At 38.8% G+C, this 20,200-nt stretch overlaps 1 protein-coding gene across 1 annotated transcript in view; it reads right to left on the bottom strand.

The window, feature by feature from the left end:
* ARSB (arylsulfatase B) overlaps positions 1-20,200 on the bottom strand; it is a 182,114-nt gene that overhangs the window by 148,536 nt on the left and 13,378 nt on the right. Inside the window, 2 exon segments of the mRNA XM_007471964.1 lie at positions 4,233-4,423; positions 13,969-14,155. Of these exon segments, the coding sequence (XP_007472026.1) occupies positions 4,233-4,423; positions 13,969-14,155 (378 nt within the window).

A 20,200-nucleotide genomic window follows, 5' to 3' on the forward strand; every position in this document is an offset into this window, starting at 1 on the left:
TGTGGCCTCTCCCGCTGCGGAGCACAGGCTCTGGACGCACAGGCTCAGCAGCCATGGCTCATGGGCCCAGCCACTCCACGGCATGTGGGATCCTCCCGGACCGGGGCACGAACCCATGTCCCCTGCATCGGCAGGCGGACTCCCAACCACTGCGCCACCAGGGAAGTCCCTGTACGCTGTTCTTTAGGTCTGTAAATTGGAATCCTAAATGTGAGTCATGACCAAATGTTTAGGTATTAAGTAAAAGTAAGACATTATAACCTAAAGTTATTAGCATATTAAAATGGTGCTAAGGGTTTATTTCCCTTTCTCATTATGCTAATTCCAGTAAGGAAGAAAGCCTTAAATTCATTTCTTTAGTACATTTCCCTAATTTAAAGTATAACTTTTTAAAAAGCATATGATATGTTTTTAAAGTGTTATTCTCTTTGACTTCCAAATTAAGACATTTCTTTCCAAATTGTGACAGGAAAAAGTAAGTGTCTACCACTAGAAAGTCACATTTGTTTTAAGAAGCTGCTAGTAGATGAGGTATGGAAGAGAACATTTATTTTTATTCTGCAAAGTTTTGAGGAGGGCTATTCTTTTTTTTTTTTTTTTTTTTTTTTTTAAAGTAGACCCTCAAGGAGTTGAGAAAAAGGTGGCACCGTCTTGGTGACTCCACTCCATGGGCTGAAAATCAGCCACTGGGACTGAGTGGCACAGGCCTAGCTTAACTTCCTCAAATGCCAGCAGTTCTAGAGAAATCTAGATGCTAGAGCCAGGCTGGTTAGGTTGGGTCCCCATTACTGTTCTTTTAATATTCTCTTAATGGAAATCACAGTACTAGCATCCTTACTTCAGAAAAGCAGTTTTCTTTTTTGGAACCAAAAAACATCACACACAGACTAAAGAAAGAACTAATTTATTCAACCTTTATCTGATGTTAATATCAAATATAATATAATTTATAATATAATTAATCATATTAATATAATTAATAGAGTATAATATATTCATATAACTCCTGCTTTTTTATCGCCATGGCTCACAGGCCCAGTCGCTCCACGGCATGTGGGATCCTCCTGGACCGGGGCACGAACCCATGTCCCCTGCATCGGCAGGCAGACTCTCAACCACTGCGCCACCAGGGAAGCCTGAGGGGGGCTATTTTTAACCAAACAATATTTTGTGAATGTGTTACTTTCACATTGTAGTATTAGTACTAAGGGAATTATCCTGTAGAAAAAAGAGAAAAGACATTCCTTCTTAACACTGTGCAATGGTTATTAGCAATATCTCCCTGATTCTAGCACCAATTGTGTTTCTGTTACAAAATAGCTCCATATGCTTTTTTTCCCCAAGTGCTCTTTAAAAGACACATTTTTAAGTCAGCTTGTGGATACTTTGTGTGTATTTCTTTAATGATTTCCATCTTAAAGCAAGTTGCCTATGTTACAGTCTGTAGATAGCACAGAGAAGTTAGAAGAGAATTAGATTCAATGTTGGAATAAAATGATGAAAGTCCTGTAATTCGTGTGCTGCATCCTTTCACTGAGAATTGAAACTATAAACATTGGCATCTGCTGTCTTAAACTTTCTGGGGCTATTACTCAGCTATCGATTATTTCATTCATTTATGTCTATGCTTCAAACTTGACTTTGGGGATGCTGAAAAGGCTGGCTACTGCTTCGGAACATTTCAGTCACTGTAGGAAAACGACCACCTCTCACCCAGCAATTTCCATATTACCTATGAGCAGCACCATACTAATCACATGGGTTTGGGTTGAGCTCTTAGGGCCTACAGTTTTCCTCAGTTCCTGAGCCTTCTCCCCCTACACCAGTTAAGACAGCCCACCCACCAGGAATGATTTCACCCCAGGTGCTTCCTCTTATTTGATTAATGTTATGGGCACTGGGAGAGAATACTCTATTGTTCCTTAATGGAAACTAATTTTTACTGTAGGCATCTTATACTTGTTGCATGATTAAATAGTGGTATATTGTGAATGTGTAAAGGGCAGCTGGCTTCTGCTGCTTCTCTGTGCTTGAGAGGAATCGATAGTGACTGCACATCAGAATCACTGGTTGGAGGTAGGGGTGGAGGGATAAGTAAATACCCTAAGTGATAGGGTCCCACCCCGGACCAATAAATCACAATATTTGGAAGTGGTATTTCTTCCAAGCTTTCCAGATGATCCCAATATACTGTCATTGTATTGTATACTGGAACCATCAAGCTGAATCATAAACTGGGGCTCATAGTCTCTGGTCTGGGATATAAACTGTCAACTAGGGAGGCTTGTTAAGTGCACTGAGCTCTGGAGTTAAACAGTGCAGTTTCTGATTCTGTGACCTTGAACAAGTTACCTCATTTCTCTAAGCCAGTTTGCTTACCTGAAAAATGATGCCCACCTCAAACTTCAAAGGACAGGACAAGGACCACAGTTCCCTCAAGATCTTATCTTGTTTTTCGGGTTTTTAACCTTATCTATAACGTGCCAAGCATACAGAAGAAAACTGAGAACTTAGGCCAATTACCTAGCAGTTATCTGTCCAACTACCTGAATATTGGTTTACATCTAGATTTAAAATCTGCATATGTCTACATGTTTGAGAGAATATTCCAATTTCTTCCATGTTCCACAGCAAGCATGGCCACTCCAACAGGTCAGCATGAAAGAATTAAAAAAAAGCCAAAAGTGGGGCAAAGCTGAGGACAGACACCAGGAAAGCCACTCAATGCTATGTTAGGGTAGGCAGGAAGAAACTATGTCAAAAAGGGAGTCAAGAGCCAGGTACCAAGTCTGAACAGGTATCTAAACAGGAATCCAAATGGTGATCTGCACTGAGGACCTTCAGTAACTGCCAAAGAGGCAAAGCGCAGGAAACTGGAAAAACTGGATAACACTGCACATTCTGTAATTTGCTGTGTTAGAGTCCTATTGAAGGTCTAATTTCGAGGGCATGTTAATACAGTTCTTAATGAAGCCATATTTTGAGCCCAATATCTGACAACACAAATATCTGATTTAAAGGCATTTATAAGCTAAATCCAGAGAATTCAGCTTGAACTTGGGTTCAGGAGGTTAACTCCAGATTAACAACGACAACAACAAATGTCAAGGCTATTCAGACTCTTTTCTACTTTTATCTGTAAATAAGTCAAAAGATTTCAGCACATGACGTATACAAATAGCTTCAGTATGGTCGATGTGATAAACAGGCTCATCAGTGTACCGTGTTTATAGATTAGAAGACTCAATATTGTTAAGATGTCATTGTCCCCAAGTTGGTCCACAGATTCAATGAAATCCAAATCCAAGCAGGTACTTTTTTTTTTTTTTTTTTTTAAAAATTGGCCAGCTGCTTCTAAATAAACATGGGAATGCAGAATATTTAGAATAGCCAAAATAACCTTGGAGGAGGGCTGGGAAATACAAAGTTAGAGAACTTGCCCTGAACCTTAAGTTTGTGGATACCTAACAGAACGTTTGCCATAATAATGCCTCATCTTGTACATTAAGCCTAACTTTTTTTTTTTTTTTAAGATGTTGGGGGTAGGAATTTAGCAATTTATTTATTTATTTTTGCTGTGTTGGGTCTTTGTTTCTGTGAGAGGGCTTTCTCTAGTTGCGGCGAGCGGGGACCACTCTTCATCGCGGTGCACGGGCCACTGACTATCGCGGCCTCTCTTGTTGCAGAGCACGGGCTCCAGACGCGCAGGCTCAGTAGTTGTGGCTCACAGGCCTAGTTGCTCCGTGGCATATGGGATCCTCCCAGACCAGGGCTCGAACCCGTGTCCCCTGCATTAGCAGGCAGATTCTCAACCACTGCACCACCAGGGAAGCCCAAGCCTAACATTTTTTGAAAAAGTCAATTTACTAATTACCACACCTCCACACAGGATACTAAAATAATAAAACTATATTTGTCCTGAAACACTATATGCACAGCATTCCTCAAAGTGTGATCTGGGGACCACGTGCAGCAGAATCACCCTTGAGTTTCCTTAAAATATTGACATATGGATTTTCCCAGACCTAATAAATCAGACTTTTAGAGGTGGGCTCCAGGAATTTCTATTTTTAACAAGCTTCTCAGCTGATACTGAGGTACTCTAGAACTTGAAAGTGACTCCCCTAGTATTTATTAGGTTTTTCCCTAAAGGACAGCGGCCTTTTCCTATATTCACCTGAAGAGATGCTATCTTCACACAATTTTGATACCAATAAAAAAGTAAGACTTACCTTCTCTGGTGGGTGGTTAGTTATGAGGGTTGTAGCTCTTTGAGTAAATACGTTTGTTGAATACATATTTTTATACCCTGTTGCAATTTCTTCATCATCTCGAAAATCAAGAGCACATCGTGTAACATTCAGAGCGTTGATTAACGTACAGCGCTCATGGGAATAGTAATCTTCACTACCTAGAAGGTATCCTACAAGGAGAATGGGAGATGAAAGTAGTCAGCATAGCATAAAACATGTTAAGCAAACGAAGGTCTCAGCATTTAATTGTCTAATGCAATTGATTATCCATGTCAGGGCTAATCAAATGACAAGGCTAATCAGAGCACCATTTCTTAACATCTCTATATTTGCTAGCATAAGGCATTAAAATGTTATTGTAAAAAAAATTCAAATCCACCCCTTAGCCAAGTCTTTAGAATATAAGCTCTATCATGTAACTCTCAAAGTGGGTGATTCCAAGTAAACATGTTTTTAAAAATCAGAGTTTAAATTCAGTTAAGGTGATGACATTTTAATCCTTTAAAGCTATCTAATGGTTAAAATAGCATATGGTTCAGGTGATTTGTTACAAATTTTTACTCTGAGGTGATCACATAAATGAATGCAGAATTCAAATAACGTTGATATTGACCTTGGTCGACTGGCTTCAAGGTTATTTACAGAAATTTAGCTCTTGGAGGCATCATCTTTAGTTAGATGCTGACACCCACTGGTGAAAGACACAAAGATTTCCAAACAGAGGATCTCTAAACATAACAACCAAAAAGAGCAAACTAACATGTGGTGTTGAAATTAGATTTTTCTACGTCTGGTGATCTCAATTTCACCCCCAATTTAAATGGCATCAATGGCCTATCCCACAATTTAGACTTAAACATGGGAGAAATGTTTTCTCAAGTTTAGTCGTTCCTGCAAATGTTCCATATTTTCCTAAAATATTAAAATAAGCTGTGCTGCATGTTACATGATTCTATTTATATGAAATGTTCAGAATAGGCAAATCTGTAGAGACAGAAAGTAGGTTAGTGGTTGCCTAGGGCTATGAGGGTCAGGGGAAAATGGGGAGTGACTGCTAATGTGTATGGGGTTTCTTTTTTGGGGTGATGGAAATGTTCTACATTTGGATTGTAGTGACAGTGGTACAACCCTGTGAACTTATTTAAAAATCAATGAATTGTACATTTTAATGGTGTGAATTATATGGTATGTGAATTACACCTCGATAAAGCTATTCAAAAGAAATAACTGTGCTGGACTCTGAGCTATCTCCTGACAAACACTGCTTATTAACATTAAAATGAAGATAATAAAATTGGCCTCTTTCCCCAGTTCTAAATATTTCTTATAATCACAATTAAAAGCCCTACATACCTTACCTAGTAAATGAATTCATTTTAATTTCCTCCTTTTCCATGATTCAGTAAATCCAAGGTCCTAAATACAATGAATATCTTAGTTTTAAGATAACTCTTTAAATGGTAATCTTTCCTCCTACATGTATAACAGAAAGGGAAAGCCAATGTGTTTGCTAATTAATGTGTAATCGAAAAACAAATGTATCCATGAAAATAATTTCAGTCCTTATATGGGTAATTAAAGGGGTCAGGACACTGGTGTTCTATTTGGGGTTAGTAACTGCTGGTAACACCTTGAAGAATCACTTCAGGTTCTTTATCTGTAAGAATAAACTGTTTTCGGGCTTCCCTGGTGGCGCAGTGGTTGAGTGTCCGCCTGCTGATGCAGGGAACACGGGTTCGTGCCCCGGTCCAGGAGGATCCCACATGCCGCGGAGCGGCTGGGCCCATGAGCCTGCGCGTCCGGAGCCTGTGCTCCGCGGCAGGAGAGGCCACAGCAGTGAGAGGCCCGCGTACTGAAAAAAAAAAAAAAAAAGAATAAACTGTTTTCTATCATTTGGGGAAATACATGCAAATGATATACTTGATAAAAAGATGTATAAACCATAAATATTAAAAAGTTAGTACAAATAGGATTCCAATAGAACTGTTTATTCATATAACAGAACTATCTATTCACATACTTGGCCAAACTAATACCAAGCAACCATGTGTCAGTCACATAGAACTTTCTCATAACAATGATTCACAAATTTGAACTTACATGCTGAGTCTAAAGAAGATGGCAGTGATGCTTTTGGGGGAAAAATGAGAAACTATGTTTTGAACAATTAAATCTCTGACTGCTGTATTTAACAGCTTTATTGAGAATAATTCACATATCATGCAAATCACTCATTTACATTGTACAGTTCAATGGTTCTTAGTGTACTCAGAGTTGTGCAACCAGGCCCAAAATCATCTGTTTTTTAACAGAACATCTAAGTCACAACAGTGGTAACAACTGCATCGTCATCATGCCCTCCTTCTCTGCAAGTCTCCCTTCCATGAATGTGCGGTGGGGTGTCTGTCTGTCTAAATCCACTTAGGCTTCTTAATTCTCATAAAAGGATGTTATTTCCACCTCTGTCCAACTGAATTTTTAAATATATAATTTGGTTTAAATATATAATTTTAAAATATAAAATTTGGTTTTTAATAAAAACAATTAAAATATCCTTCCAGTTGCCAGAGTACAGGTATCGAACCATCGTTAAGCAAAGACCTGATTGAAACTGTCAAAGGATATAGAGGCTGTTTTTTCCTCTAGAATTTCCAAGATGACAAAGAGGTCTTACACCCAAGTCCTGTTTTTAACAGCTATTTAAGGATACTGAGGATATATCCAGATTCATCAGGGAAGAATGCATTATTGATTAAGCAATGTCTGCTAGAGAACCCAGATGGGAGTGGGTCACACGGTGTCTCACATCTGGATGTCCTTACATCTCGACTTAAACTGTGGTTCCAACTAGGCACTATAGAGCTGTGAGCTTCAACTGCACTGTGTGGGCCCCATATAATCACTTGAACTGAAATGTACTTTGGTGCTCTGGTCCTAGCTTGAATAAAAGAGAATGTCTCAAGATACATCTATAAGACAACCGCCATTTTATGACTAAAATGATGTTTTTGAGGATGCTGTCACCTTACCTTCTCCCAAAGGAGAAATTTCTCTCAGGTCTAAGAGCCAGAAAATGCTTTACTCTTCCTGAACATCTGGTTTCCATTTAATTTATAAGTAATTTGACTCTTATAGACTGCTTTTTTTTTTGCTTTTTTTTTTTTTGCTTTGAGCATAAGAAGTCCCAAATCTCAGAGTTGAATGTAAAGTCTGCTACAGCCAGGCAGGTGTTTTTTTTTTTAAATAACTCGGTGCCAAGCAACTATTCCATCTTTTTCTATTCATCCTGATTTTTTAAAAATAGATCTTTATTGGAGTATAATTACTTCAAAATACTGTGTTAGTTTCTGTTGCACAACAAAGCGAATCAGCCACATGCATACACATGTCCCCATATCCCCTCCCTCTTGAGCCTCCCTCCCATCCTCCCTATCCCACCCCTCTAGGTTGTCACAAAGGACCGAGCCGATCTCCCTGTGCTATGCTGCTGCTTCCCACCAGCCAACTATTTTACATTCGGTAGTGTACGTATGTCGATGCTATGTCAATGCTACTCTCACTTTGCCCCAGCTTTGCCCTCCCACCCCATGTTCTCAAGTCCATTTTCTATGTCTCTCTCTTTATTCCTGCCCTGCAACTAGGTTCATCAGTACCATTTTTTCTTCAGATTCCATATATATGTGTTAGCATACAGTATTTGTTTTTCTCTGACTTATTTCACTCTGTATGACAGACTCTAGGTCCATCCACCTCACTACAAGTAACTCAATTTCGTTTCCTTTTATGGCTGAGTAATATTCCATTGTACATATGTGCCATATCTTCTTTATCCATTCATCTGTCGATGGACATTTAGGTTGGTTCCACGTCCTGGCTATTGTAAATAGTGCTGCAATGAACATTGTGGTACATGTCTCTTTTTGAATTATGGTTTTCGCGAGGTATATGCCCAGTAGTGGGATTGCTGGGTCATATGGTAATTCTATTTTTAGTTTTTTAAGGAGCCTCCATACTGTTTTTCATAGTGGTTGTATCAATTTACATTCCCACCAACAGTGCAGGAGGGTTCCCTTTTCACCACACCCTTTCCAGCATTTATTGTTTCTAGATTTTTTGATAATGGCCATTCTGACCGGCATGAGGTGATACCTCATCATAGTTTTTTGTTTTTGTTTTTGTTTTTTTGCGGTACGCGGGCCTCTCACTGTTGTGGCCTCTCCCGTTGTGGAGCACAGGCTCTGGACGCGCAGGCTCAGCGGCCATGGCTCACGGACCCAGCCGCTCCATGGCACATGGGATCTTCCCGGACCGGGGCACGAACCCGTGTCCCCTGCATCGGCAGGCGGACTCTCAACCACTGCGCCACCAGGGAAGCCCCATCTTTGATTTCTTTCATCAGTGTTTTATAGTTTTCTGAGTACAACTCTTTTGCCTCCTTAGGTAGGTTTATTCCTAGGTATTTTATTCTTTTTGTTGCAATGGTAAATTCGAGTGTTTCCTTAATTTCTCTTTCTGATTTCTCATTGTTGGTGTATAGGAATGCCAGATATTTCTGTTCATTAATTTTGTATCCTGAAACCTTACCAAATTTATTGATTAGTTCTAGTAGCTTTCTGGTGGCACCTTTAGGATTTTCTATGTATAGTATCATGTCATCTGCAAACAGTGACAGTTTTACTTCTTATTTTCCAATTTGTATTCCTTTTATTTCTTTTTCTTCTCTGATTGCCATGGCTAGGACTTCCAAAACTATGTTGAATAACAGTGGTGAGAGTGGACATCCTTGTCTTGTTCCTGATCTTAGTGGAAATGCTTTCACCACTGAGTATGATGCTTGCTGTGGGTTTGTCATATATGACCTTTATTATGTTGAGGTAGGTTCCCTCTATGCCCATTTTCTGGAGACTTTTTTTTTTAATCACAAATGTGTGTTGAACTTTGTCAAAAGCTTTTTCTGCATCTATTGAGATGACCATATGGTTCTTATTCCTTAATTTGTTAATGTGGTGTATCACATTTATTAATTTGCGCATATTGAAGAATCCTTGCATCCCAGGGATAAATCTCACTTGATCATGGTGTATGATCCTTTTAACGTGCTGTTGTATTATGTTTGCTACTATTTGTTCAGGAGTTTTTCATCTATGTTCATCAGTGATATTGGTCTGTAATTTTCTTTATTTGTAGTAGCTTTATCTGGTTTTGGTATCAGGGTGATAGTGGCCTCATAGAATGAGTTTGGGAGTATTCCTTCCTCTGCAATTTTTTGGAAGAGTTTGAGAGGGATGGGTGTTAGCTCTTCTCTAAATGTTTGATAGAATTCACCTGTGAAGCCATCTGGTCCTGGACTTTTGTTTGTTGGAAGATTTTTAATTACAGTTTCAATTTCATTACTTGTGATAGTACTGTTTATATTTTCTAATTCTTCCTGGTTCAGTCTTGGAAAATTGTACCTTTCCAAGAATTTGTCCATTTCTTCGTGGTTGTCCATTTTATTGGCATATAGTTGTTTGTAGTAGTCTCTTATAATCCTTTGCATTTCTGCAGTGTCATTTGTCATTTCTCCTTTTTCCTTTCTAACTTTGATTTGCATCCTCTCCCTTTTTTTCTTGATGAGTCTGGCTAAGGGTTTACCAATTTTGTTTATCTTCTCAGAGAACCAGCTTTTAGTTTTATTAATCTTTGCTATTATTTTCTTTGTTTCTATTTCATTTATTTCTGCTCTGATCTTTATGATTCCTTTCCTTCTACTGACTTTGGGTTTTCTTTGTTCTTCTTTCTTTAGTTGTTTTAAGTGTAGGGTTAGATTGTTTATTTGAGATTTTTCTTTTTTCTTAAGATGAGATTGCATTGCTATAAAACTCCTCTCTTAGAACTGCTTTTGCTGCATCCCATAGGTTTTGGGTCGTCATGTTTTCATGACAATTTGTTTCTATGTATTTTTTGATTTCTTCTTTGAGTTCTTCAGTGATCTCTTGATTATTTAGTAGCACACTGATTAGCCTCCATGTATTTGTTTTTTTACAGTTTTTTTCCTGTAATTGATTTCCAATCTCACAGTGTTGTGGTCAGAAAAGATGCTTGATACGATTTCAATTTTCTTAAATTTTCCAAGGCTTGATCTGTGACCCAAGATGTGATCTATCCTGGAGAATGTTCCATGTGCACTTGAGAAGAAAGTGTATTCTGCCACTTTGGGGTGGAATGTTCTATAAATATCAATTAGATCTATCTGATCTATTGTATCATTTAAAGCTTGCATTCCCTTATTTATTTTCTGTTTGGATGATCTGTCCATTGGTGTAGGTGGGATGTTAAAGTCCCCTACTATTATTGTGTTACTGTCAATTTCTCCTTTCATGGTTGTTAGCATTTGCCTTATATATTGAGGTGCTCCTATGTTGGGTGCATAAACATTTATAATTGTTATATCTTCTTCTTGGACTGATCCTTTGATCATTATGTAGTATGCTTCCTTATCTCTTGTAACAGTCTTTATTTTAAAGTCTATTTTATCTGATACAAGTACTGCTAATTCAGCTTTCTTTTGATTTCCATTTGCATCGAATATCTTTTTCCATCACTTCACTTTCAGTCTGTATGTGTCCCTAGGTCTGAAGTGGGTCTGTTGTAGACAGCATATATATGGGTCTTGTCTTTGTATCCATTCAGCCAGTCTATGTCTTTTGGTTGGGACATTTAATCCATTTACATTCAAGGTTATTATTGATATGTATGTTCCTATTACCATTTTCTTAATTGTTTTGGGTTTGTTTTTTGTGGGTCTTTTTCTTCTCTTGTGTTTCCTGTTTAGAGAAGTTTTTTCAGCATTTGTTGTAAAACTGGTTTACTGGTGCTGAATTTTCTTGGCTTTTGCTTGTCTGAAAAGCTTTTGACTTCTTCATCGAATCTGAATGAGATCCTTGCTAGGTAATCTTGGTTATAGGCTTTTCTCTTTCACCACTTTAAGTATATCCTTCCACCCCCTTCTGGCCTGCAGAGTTTCCACTGAAAAATCAGCTGATTACCTTATTGGGATTCCTTTGTATGTTATTTTTTGTTTTTCCTTGCAGCTTTTAATATTTTTTCTTTGAATTTAATTTTTGTTAATTTGATTAATATTGTCTTGGTGTGTTTTTCCTAGGGTTTATCCTGTATGGGATTCTCTGTGCTTCCTGGACTTGGGTGACTATTTCCTCTCCCATGTTAGGGAAGTTTTCAACTATAAACTCTTTAAATATTTTCTCAGACCCTTTCTTTTTCTCTTCTTCTGGGACCCCTATGATTCAAATGTTGGTGCGTTTAGTATTGTCCCAGAGGTCTCTGAGATTGTCTTCAATTCTTTTCATTCTTTTTTCTTTATTCTGCTCCTTGGCAGTTACTTCCAGCTCACTTATTCATTATTCTGCCTCAGTTATTCTGTTACTGATTCCTTCTAGTGTATTTTACATTTCAGTTATTATGTTGTTCATCTCTGTTTGTTTCTTCTTTAGTTCTTCTAGATCTTTGTTAAACATTTCTTGTATTTTGTCAATCTGTGCCTCCATTCTATTTTCAAGATTCTGGATCATCTTTACTATCATTACTTTGAATTCTTTTTCAGGTAGATTGCCTATTTCTTCTTCATTTATTTGGTCTTATAGGTTTTTACCTTGCTCCTTCATCTGTGACATATTTTTTGCCATCTCATTTTTTTTTTTTTTCAATAAGTGGGATTGTGTTCCTATCTTACTGGTTGTTTGACCTGATGCTTCTAACACTAGGGTTAGTAGGCTATTGGGTAGAACTGGGTCTTGCCTGAGATGAGGAACTCCATGAGACCTCACTCTGATGAATATTCCCTGTGGTCTGAGGTTCCCTGTTAGTCCAGTGGTTCAGACTCAGAGCTCCCACCGCAGGAGCTTCGGCCTGACCCTGGGCTTGTGAATCAAGATCCTGCAAGCCACCTGGGGAGGCAAAAAAAAAAAAGAAAAGAAAAACCAAAAGAACAATAAAAAAGTAAAAAATAAAATTAGGCTAGAAAACTAACAGGAAGAATATAAAAACAAAAATATAGATGAAGCAACAACTGGAATATACAACACTACCACAATAGTAAAAAAAGAGAAGGAGGGGAAAAAAATGTGGGGGGGAAGGCCTTGGCTGTGGAGGGTGGGGGCTAAGCAAGGGTGAGGTTTGGGTGGTAGGCAGGGCTGATGCTCAGGACCCACGGGGCTGGAAAAGGCCCTGGAGGGTGTGCTGGGGGGGGGACGGTTAGGCTCAAGGAACATAAGGGACCCAGGTGTACCCCCCAGCCCTGGTCTCAGAGGTCAGGGGACCTCACCTGGGAGCCCAGCAGGCTTCCTGGGCTCAAATGGGCAGGGCAAACACCCTCCACTCCTCTCCCGCTTCTCCCAGAGGGCCCCTCCTGCCTGCCTCTCCTAATCTCCCTAGCATCAGGGATGCCAATCCTGTCTAGCCTCCACTTCTCCCCCTTCAGTCCCCTTACGTCCTACTGGTTCACTTTGGGGCTCCTCCTGTCCCCTTGGGTGTCAGAGTCCCCCACCAGTGGCCAGCAGGTGCCCTAGCTGTGGGGAGACACTAACTCCACCTCTTCCCATACCGCCATCTTGACTCCGCCTCCTCTCACCCTGATTTTTTAATTCTACTTATTTTTTAAAAATTTATCTTCATTGTGTGTTCCTTTTTGTATATGGCAGTTTGTAAATAAATGAAGAGACAAATGGGAGGTAGGTAGGGAGCTAAACAGCTAGACAGATAAAATAGAATAGCTAGATGGAAAGCAAAATATGAGGGAGAAAGTTGGGGGTGAGAGGTGGGATGAACTGGGAGATTGCGATTGATGTATATACATTAATATGTATAAAATAGTTATCTAATAAGAACCTGCTGTATAGCACAGGGAACTCCACTTTGCTGTACAGTAGAAACTAACAAACATTGTAAAATAGCTACACCCCAATTTAAAAAAAAAGCAAAATATGAAAAGAACTTGACAGAAAGCCCCTGGCAAGATAAATAGATAAATAGGTTGTTAAGAAATGGTTTGTAACAGGTTTAAATAGAGTATATATTTTTTTTAAAAAACTGTAGGCTTTACATTTATTTTTATAGGGCTATCAAATCCATAAAATACTTATTATTTTGTATCTTTCCTATTACCATTTGTTATTTACCCTCCCATTTTCTTTATTTGATCTATCTTCCCCAATCTAGTAATTTCAAAAACAGATGTCACAGAAGGAAAGAAGGATGCCAATTGGAAAAGAGTCTTCTTTATCATCTCCAGGAAATACAAAACAAAACAAAACCTTTGAACACAATTCACGAGGAGAAAAAAAGGTCCTGAAGCTTTGTGAAGGAAATATTCTTGTATTGGGTTTTGCCTGGAATTTTTTAAAAAAATCAATCTGTATCCCCTTTTGGTAATAAGGTTCTCTAAGAGTAGAGTGGTCTCTGACTTGGAGGTAGCAGACTCTGCAAAGGCCCCTACGTGGCATGTAGAAGCCTGGCAAAGATAACTGCCTGTCCCATCACGAGCTGAGTGCACAGCCATGTTTACGGTCGTGGCATTAGACAGTGGCCCCAGGGCAGTGCTGACTGATTCACTCTGTGTTCAAGTTTCCAGTTATTTCATTTGATTACACTTGGCTGTGTTTTATGAGATGGCTGCAGTTGGCCTGAGTTGTTAAAGAAACATGTGCATTTCCATTACCAAAGTAGGTATCAAATCCTCGGCGGGTTGGAAGACATTCTTTCCTGTACATTCCCAGGTGCCATTTTCCGACCATGTGGGTAGCGTAGCCTGCTTCTTTTAGAAGCTGGGGCAGGAGTTTTTCATCCAGAGGAATGCAGCTGGGCTGACATGGCCAGATTATTTGGTGCTGTAAACCTGTGTGGATCTTAAAATAGATAAACATAAAATTATGGATTAATGATGTTGAAACATTCTGAACAAGCAGATAAAGTGGTTGCCTAATTTACTGGACATACGTGTAAACATGAATGTTTAATTCTATTTCTGTACCAGTTTAAGGCATTTCTAAAAGGCATTTTTCTCACTTATTTGAATAAGGTAATAGACATAAATAAGAATTTGAAAGAAATGAATAAAAACAGTCTAACAAACATTAGATAGTTTCAACAAATATTTATCCAGGAACTATGTTAGAAACTGTTAAGTTTTCACTTCTTACCTCAAAAAAGTAGCCATAATATGAAGTGTGGCTCTATCAAGGAAAAAGTGTTCCAATTTCTATGCACATGAGATGTTGGTGTTTGATTAGAAGCTTCTATAATCTTTCAAGACTTGATTTTTTAAAAGGGTATAATGAAGATAATGATTTACATTTCTTATTCTACCTTACATAAAGCATAATTGCAAAAGACAGTGACCAACTTTTCCTTAAAAAAAAAAATTGGCCATCTGATCCATAGGTTAGGAGTGGCTCCCACAAGTATCACCAGGGTGCAAGCACAACACAACTAATTTTAAGAAATTATCATGTGTTGAGTCTCGGTATAATATTAAAATAGAATACACACAATTATATGAAAAGGTTATTAAAATAACTCTGTCTTGGGGACTTCCCTGGCGGCACAGTGGTTAAGAATCTGCCTGCCAATGCAGGGGACTCGGGTTCGAGCCCTGGTCCAGGAAGATCCCACATGCCACGGAGCAACTAAGCCCATGCGCCACAACTACTGAGCCTGCGCTCTAGAGCCCGCGAGCCACAGCTACTGAAGTCCGCACACCTAGAGCCCATGCTCCGCAACAAGAGAAGCCACCGCAACAAGAGAAGCCCATGCACCGCAATAGGAAGCCCGCGCACCGCAACGAAGAGTAGCCCCTGCTCACTGCAACTAGAGAAAGCCATGCACAGCAATGAAGACCCAATGAAGCCAAAAATAAATAATAAAATAAATTTATTAAAAAAAAAAAAACCCTCTCTTTTCCAACTACATATCTGTGTGAGGCTGGATGTTCTTCAACAACTTTTACCAAAACAATATACAGTTGACCTTTCAACAACTGGGGGTTAGGGGCACTAACTCCTGTGCAGTTGAAAATGTAAGTATAACTTTACAGTTGGCCACATCCAGGGATTCAACCACAGATCATGCAACATCATAGTACGTATTTAGTGAACAAAATCCACGTATAAGTGGACCCTCACAGTTCAAATCCATGTTGTTCAAGGGTCAACAGTATTGCACAGGTTGAATGCAGAAGCAGATGTAACAATCTAGCTATCTTCTATTAATAGGAAACGTACAAAAATATAAAACAGGGAGATTGGTTCAAGATGGCAGAGTAGAAGGACGTGCGCTCACTCCCTGTTTTGAGAGCACCGGAATCACGACTAACTGATGAACAAGCATTGACAGGAAGACACTGGAACTCACCAAAAGAGATATCCCACATTCAAAGACAGAGGAGAAGCTGCAATGAGATGGTAGGAGGAGTGCAATCACAATAAAATCAAATCCTATAACCGCTGGATGGGTGACTCACAAATTGGAGAACAATTATACCACAGAAGATGACCCACTGGAGTGAAGGTTCTGAGCCCCACATCAGGCTTCCCAACCTGGGAGTCCGGCAATGGGAGGAGGAATTCCCAGAAAACCAGAATTTGAAGGCTAGTGGGATTTCATTGCAGGACTTCAACAGGACTGGGGGAAACAGAGACTCCACTCGTGGAGGGCACGAAGAAAGTAGTGTGTGTATCAGATCCCAGAGGGAAGAAGCAGTGACCCCCATAGGAGACTGAACCAGACCTACCTGCTAGTGTTGGAAGGTCTCCTGCAGAGGCAGGGGGTGGCTGTGGGTCACCACAGGGACAAAGACAGGGGCAGCAGAAGTTCGGGGAAGTACTCCTTGGCGTGAGCCCTCCCGGGGTCCGCCATTAGCCCCACCAAAGAGCTTGTAGCCTCCAGTGCTGGGTTGCTTCAGGCCAAACAACCAACAGGGAGGGAAGTCAGCCCCACCCATCAGCAGACAAGCGGACTAAAGTTTTACTGAGCTCTGCCCACCAGAGCAACAGCCAGCTCTGCCCACCACCAGTCCCTCCCATCAGGAAGCTTGCACAGGCCTCTTAGATAGCCTCATCCACCAGAGGGCAGACAGCAGAAGCAAGAAGAACTACTATCCTGCAGCCTGTGGAATGAAAACCACATTCACAGAAAGATAGACAAAATGAAAAGGCAGAGAACTATGTATCAGATGAAGGAAGAAGATAAAACCCCAGAAAAACAACTAAATGAAGTAGAGATAGGCAACCTTCCAGAAAAAGAATTCAGAATAATGATAGTGACGATGATCCAGGACCTCAGAAAAAGACTGGAGGTAAAGATCCAGAAGATGGAAGAAATGTTTAACAAAGACCTAGAAGAATTAAAGAACAAACAAGCAGAGATGAACAATACAATAACTGAAATGAAAAATAAACTAGAAGGAATCAATAGCAGAATGGCTGATGCAGAAGAACGGATAAATGACCTGTAAGAAAGAATGGTGGAATTCACTGCCGCAGAACAGAATAAAAAAAAAGATTGTAAAGAAATGAAGACAGCTTAAGAGACTTCTGGGAAAACATTAAATGCACCAACATTTGCATTATAGGGGTCCCACAAGGAGAAGAGAGAAAGGACCCGAGAAAATATTTGAAGAGATTATAGTCAAAAACTTCCCTAACATGGGAAAGGAAATAGCCACCCAAGTCCAGGAAGTGCAGAGTCCCAGGCAGGATAATTCCAAGGAGAAACACACCAAGACACATAGTAATCAAATTTACAAGAATTAAAGACAAAGAAAAATTATTGAAAACAACAAGGGAAAAATGACAAATAACATACAAGGGAATCCCATAAGGTTAACAGCTGATTTCTCAGCAGAAACGCTACAAGCCAGAAGGGAGAGGCATGATATATTTAAAGTGATGAAAGGGAAGAAACTACAACCAAGATTACTCTACCCGGCAAGGATCTCATTCAGATTCGATGGAGAAATCAAAGCTTTACAGACAAGCAAAAGCTAAGAGAATTCAGCACCACCAAACCAGCTCTACAACAAATGCTAAAGGAACTTCTCTCAGTGGGAAACACAAAAGAAGAAAAGGACCTACAAAAACAAACCCATAACAATTATGAAAATGGTAATAGGAACATACAAATTGATAATTACCTTAAATGTGAATGGATTAAATGTTCCAACAAAAAGACACAGGCTCGCTGAATGGATACAAAAACAAGACCCATATATATGCTGTCTACAAGAGACCCACTTCAGACCTAGGGACACATAGAGACTGAAAGTGAGGGGATGGAAAAAGATATTCCATGCAAATGAAAATCAAAAGAAAGCTAGAGTAGCAATACTCATATCAGATAAAATAGACTTTAAAATAAAGAATGTTACAAGAGACAAGGAAGGACACTACACAACGATCAAGGGATCAATCCAAGAAGAAGATATAACAATTATAAATATATATGAACCCAACATAGGAGCACCTCAATACATAAGGTAAATGCTAACAGCTATAAAAGAGGAAATCGACAGTAACACAATAATAGTGGGGGACTTTAACATCTCACTTACACCAATGGACAGATCATCCAGATAGAATATTAATAAGGAAACAAAAGCTTTAAATGACACAATAGACAAGGTAGATTTAATTGACATTTATAGGACAATCCATCCCAAAACAGCCAACTACACTTTCTTCTCAAGTGCACATGGAATATTCCCCAGGATAGATCACATCGTGGGTCACAAATCAGGCCTTGGTAAATTTAAGAAAATTGAAATCATATTAAGCATCTTTCGACCACAACGCTATAAGATTAGAAATCAATTACAGGGTAAAAAACGTAAAAAACACAAACACATGGAGGTTAAACAATACGTTACTAAATAACCAAGAGATGGTTGAGGAAATTAAAAAATACCTAGAGAAAAATGACAACAAAAACACGATGATCCAAACCTTATGGGATGCAGCAAAAGCAGTTCTAAGAGGGAAATCTACAGCAATACAATCCTACCTCAATAAACAAGAAAAATCTCTAATAAACAATCCAACCTTACACATAAAGGAAGTAGAGAAAGAAGACCAAACAAAACCAAAAGTTAGCAGAAGGAAAGAAATCATAAAGATCAGAGCAGAAATAAATGAGATAGAAACAAAGAAAACAACAGTAAAGATCAATAAAACTAAAAGCTGGTTCTTTGAAAAGATAAACAAAATTGGTAAACCTTTAGCCAGACTCAACAAGAAAAAGAGGGAGAGGACTCAAATCAATAAAATTAGAAATAAAAAAGAGAAGTTACAATGGACTTCACAGAAATACAATGCATCATAAGAGACTACTACAAGCAACTCTATGCCAATAAAATGGATAACCTGGAAGAAACAGACAAATTCTTAGAAAAACACAACCTTCTGAGACTGAACCAGGAAGAACTAGAACATGAACAGACCAATCGCAAGTAATGAAATTGAAACTGTGATTAAAAATCTTCCAACAAACCAAAGTCCAGGACCAGATGGCTTCACAGGTGAATTCTGTCAAACATTTAGAGAAGAGCTAACACCCATCCTTCTCAAAGTCTTCCAAAAAACTGCAGAGGAAGGAACACTCCCAAACTCATTGTATGAGGCCACCATTACCCTGATACCAAAATCAGACAAAGATACTACAAAAAAAGAAAATTACAGATCAATATCACTGATGAATATAGACGTAAAAATCCGTAAGAGTACTAGCAAACAGAATCCAATAACACATTAAAAGTATCATACACCATGATCCAGTGGGATTTATCCCAGGGATGCAAGGGTTCTTAAATATATGCAAATCAATCAATGTGATACACCATATTAACAAATTGAAGACTAAAAACCATATGATCATCTCAATAGATGCAGAAAAAGCTTTTGACAAAACCCAACACCTATTTATGATAAAAACTCTCCAGAAAGTGGGCATAGAGGGAACCTACCTCAACATAATAAAGGCCATATACGACAAACCCACAGCAAGCATCATTCTCAATGGTGAAAAACTGAAAGCATTTCCTCGAAGATCAGGAACAAGTATGTCCACTCTCGCCACTATTATTCAACATCGTTTTGGAAGTCCTAGCCACAGCAATCAGAAAAGAAAAAGAAAGAAAAGGAATACAAATTGGAAAAGAAGAAGTAAAACTGTCACTGTTTGCAGATGACATGATACTCTACATAGAGAATCCTAAAGATGCCATAAGAAAATTACTAGAGCTAATCAATGAATTTGGTAAAGTTGCAGGATACAAAATTAATGAACAGAAATCTCTTCCATTACTATACACTAACAACAAAAGATCAGAAAGACAAATTAAGGGAACAATCCCATTCACCACTGCAACAAAAAAGTATAAAATACCTAGGAATAAACCTACCTAAGGAGGTAAAAGACCTGTACTCAGAAAAGTATTAGACACTGATGAAAGAAATTAAAGAAAGAAATTAAAGATGATACAAACAGATGGAGAGACATACCATGTTCTTGGATTGGAATAATCAATATTGTGAAAATGACTATACTACCCAAAGCAATCTACAGATTCACTGTAATCCCTATCAAATTATCAATGGCATTTTTTACAGAACTAGAACAAAAAATCTTAAAATTTGTATGGAGACAAATAGACAAAGCAATCTTTAGGGAAAAACACGGACCTGGAGGAATCAGACTCCCTGACTTCACACTATATTACAAAGCTACAGTAATCAAGAGACTATGGTACTGGCACAAAAACAGAAATATAGATCAACGGAACAGGATAGAAAACCCAGAGATAAACCCACGCACCTATGGTCAACTAATCTATGACAAAGGAGGCAAGGATATACAACGGAAAAGACAGTCTCTTCAATAAGTGGTGCTGGGAAAACTGG

This window comes from Lipotes vexillifer, unplaced genomic scaffold, assembly GCF_000442215.2.
Source record: "Lipotes vexillifer unplaced genomic scaffold, Lipotes_vexillifer_v1.1 scaffold83, whole genome shotgun sequence".
Lineage (NCBI taxonomy): Eukaryota > Metazoa > Chordata > Mammalia > Artiodactyla > Lipotidae > Lipotes > Lipotes vexillifer.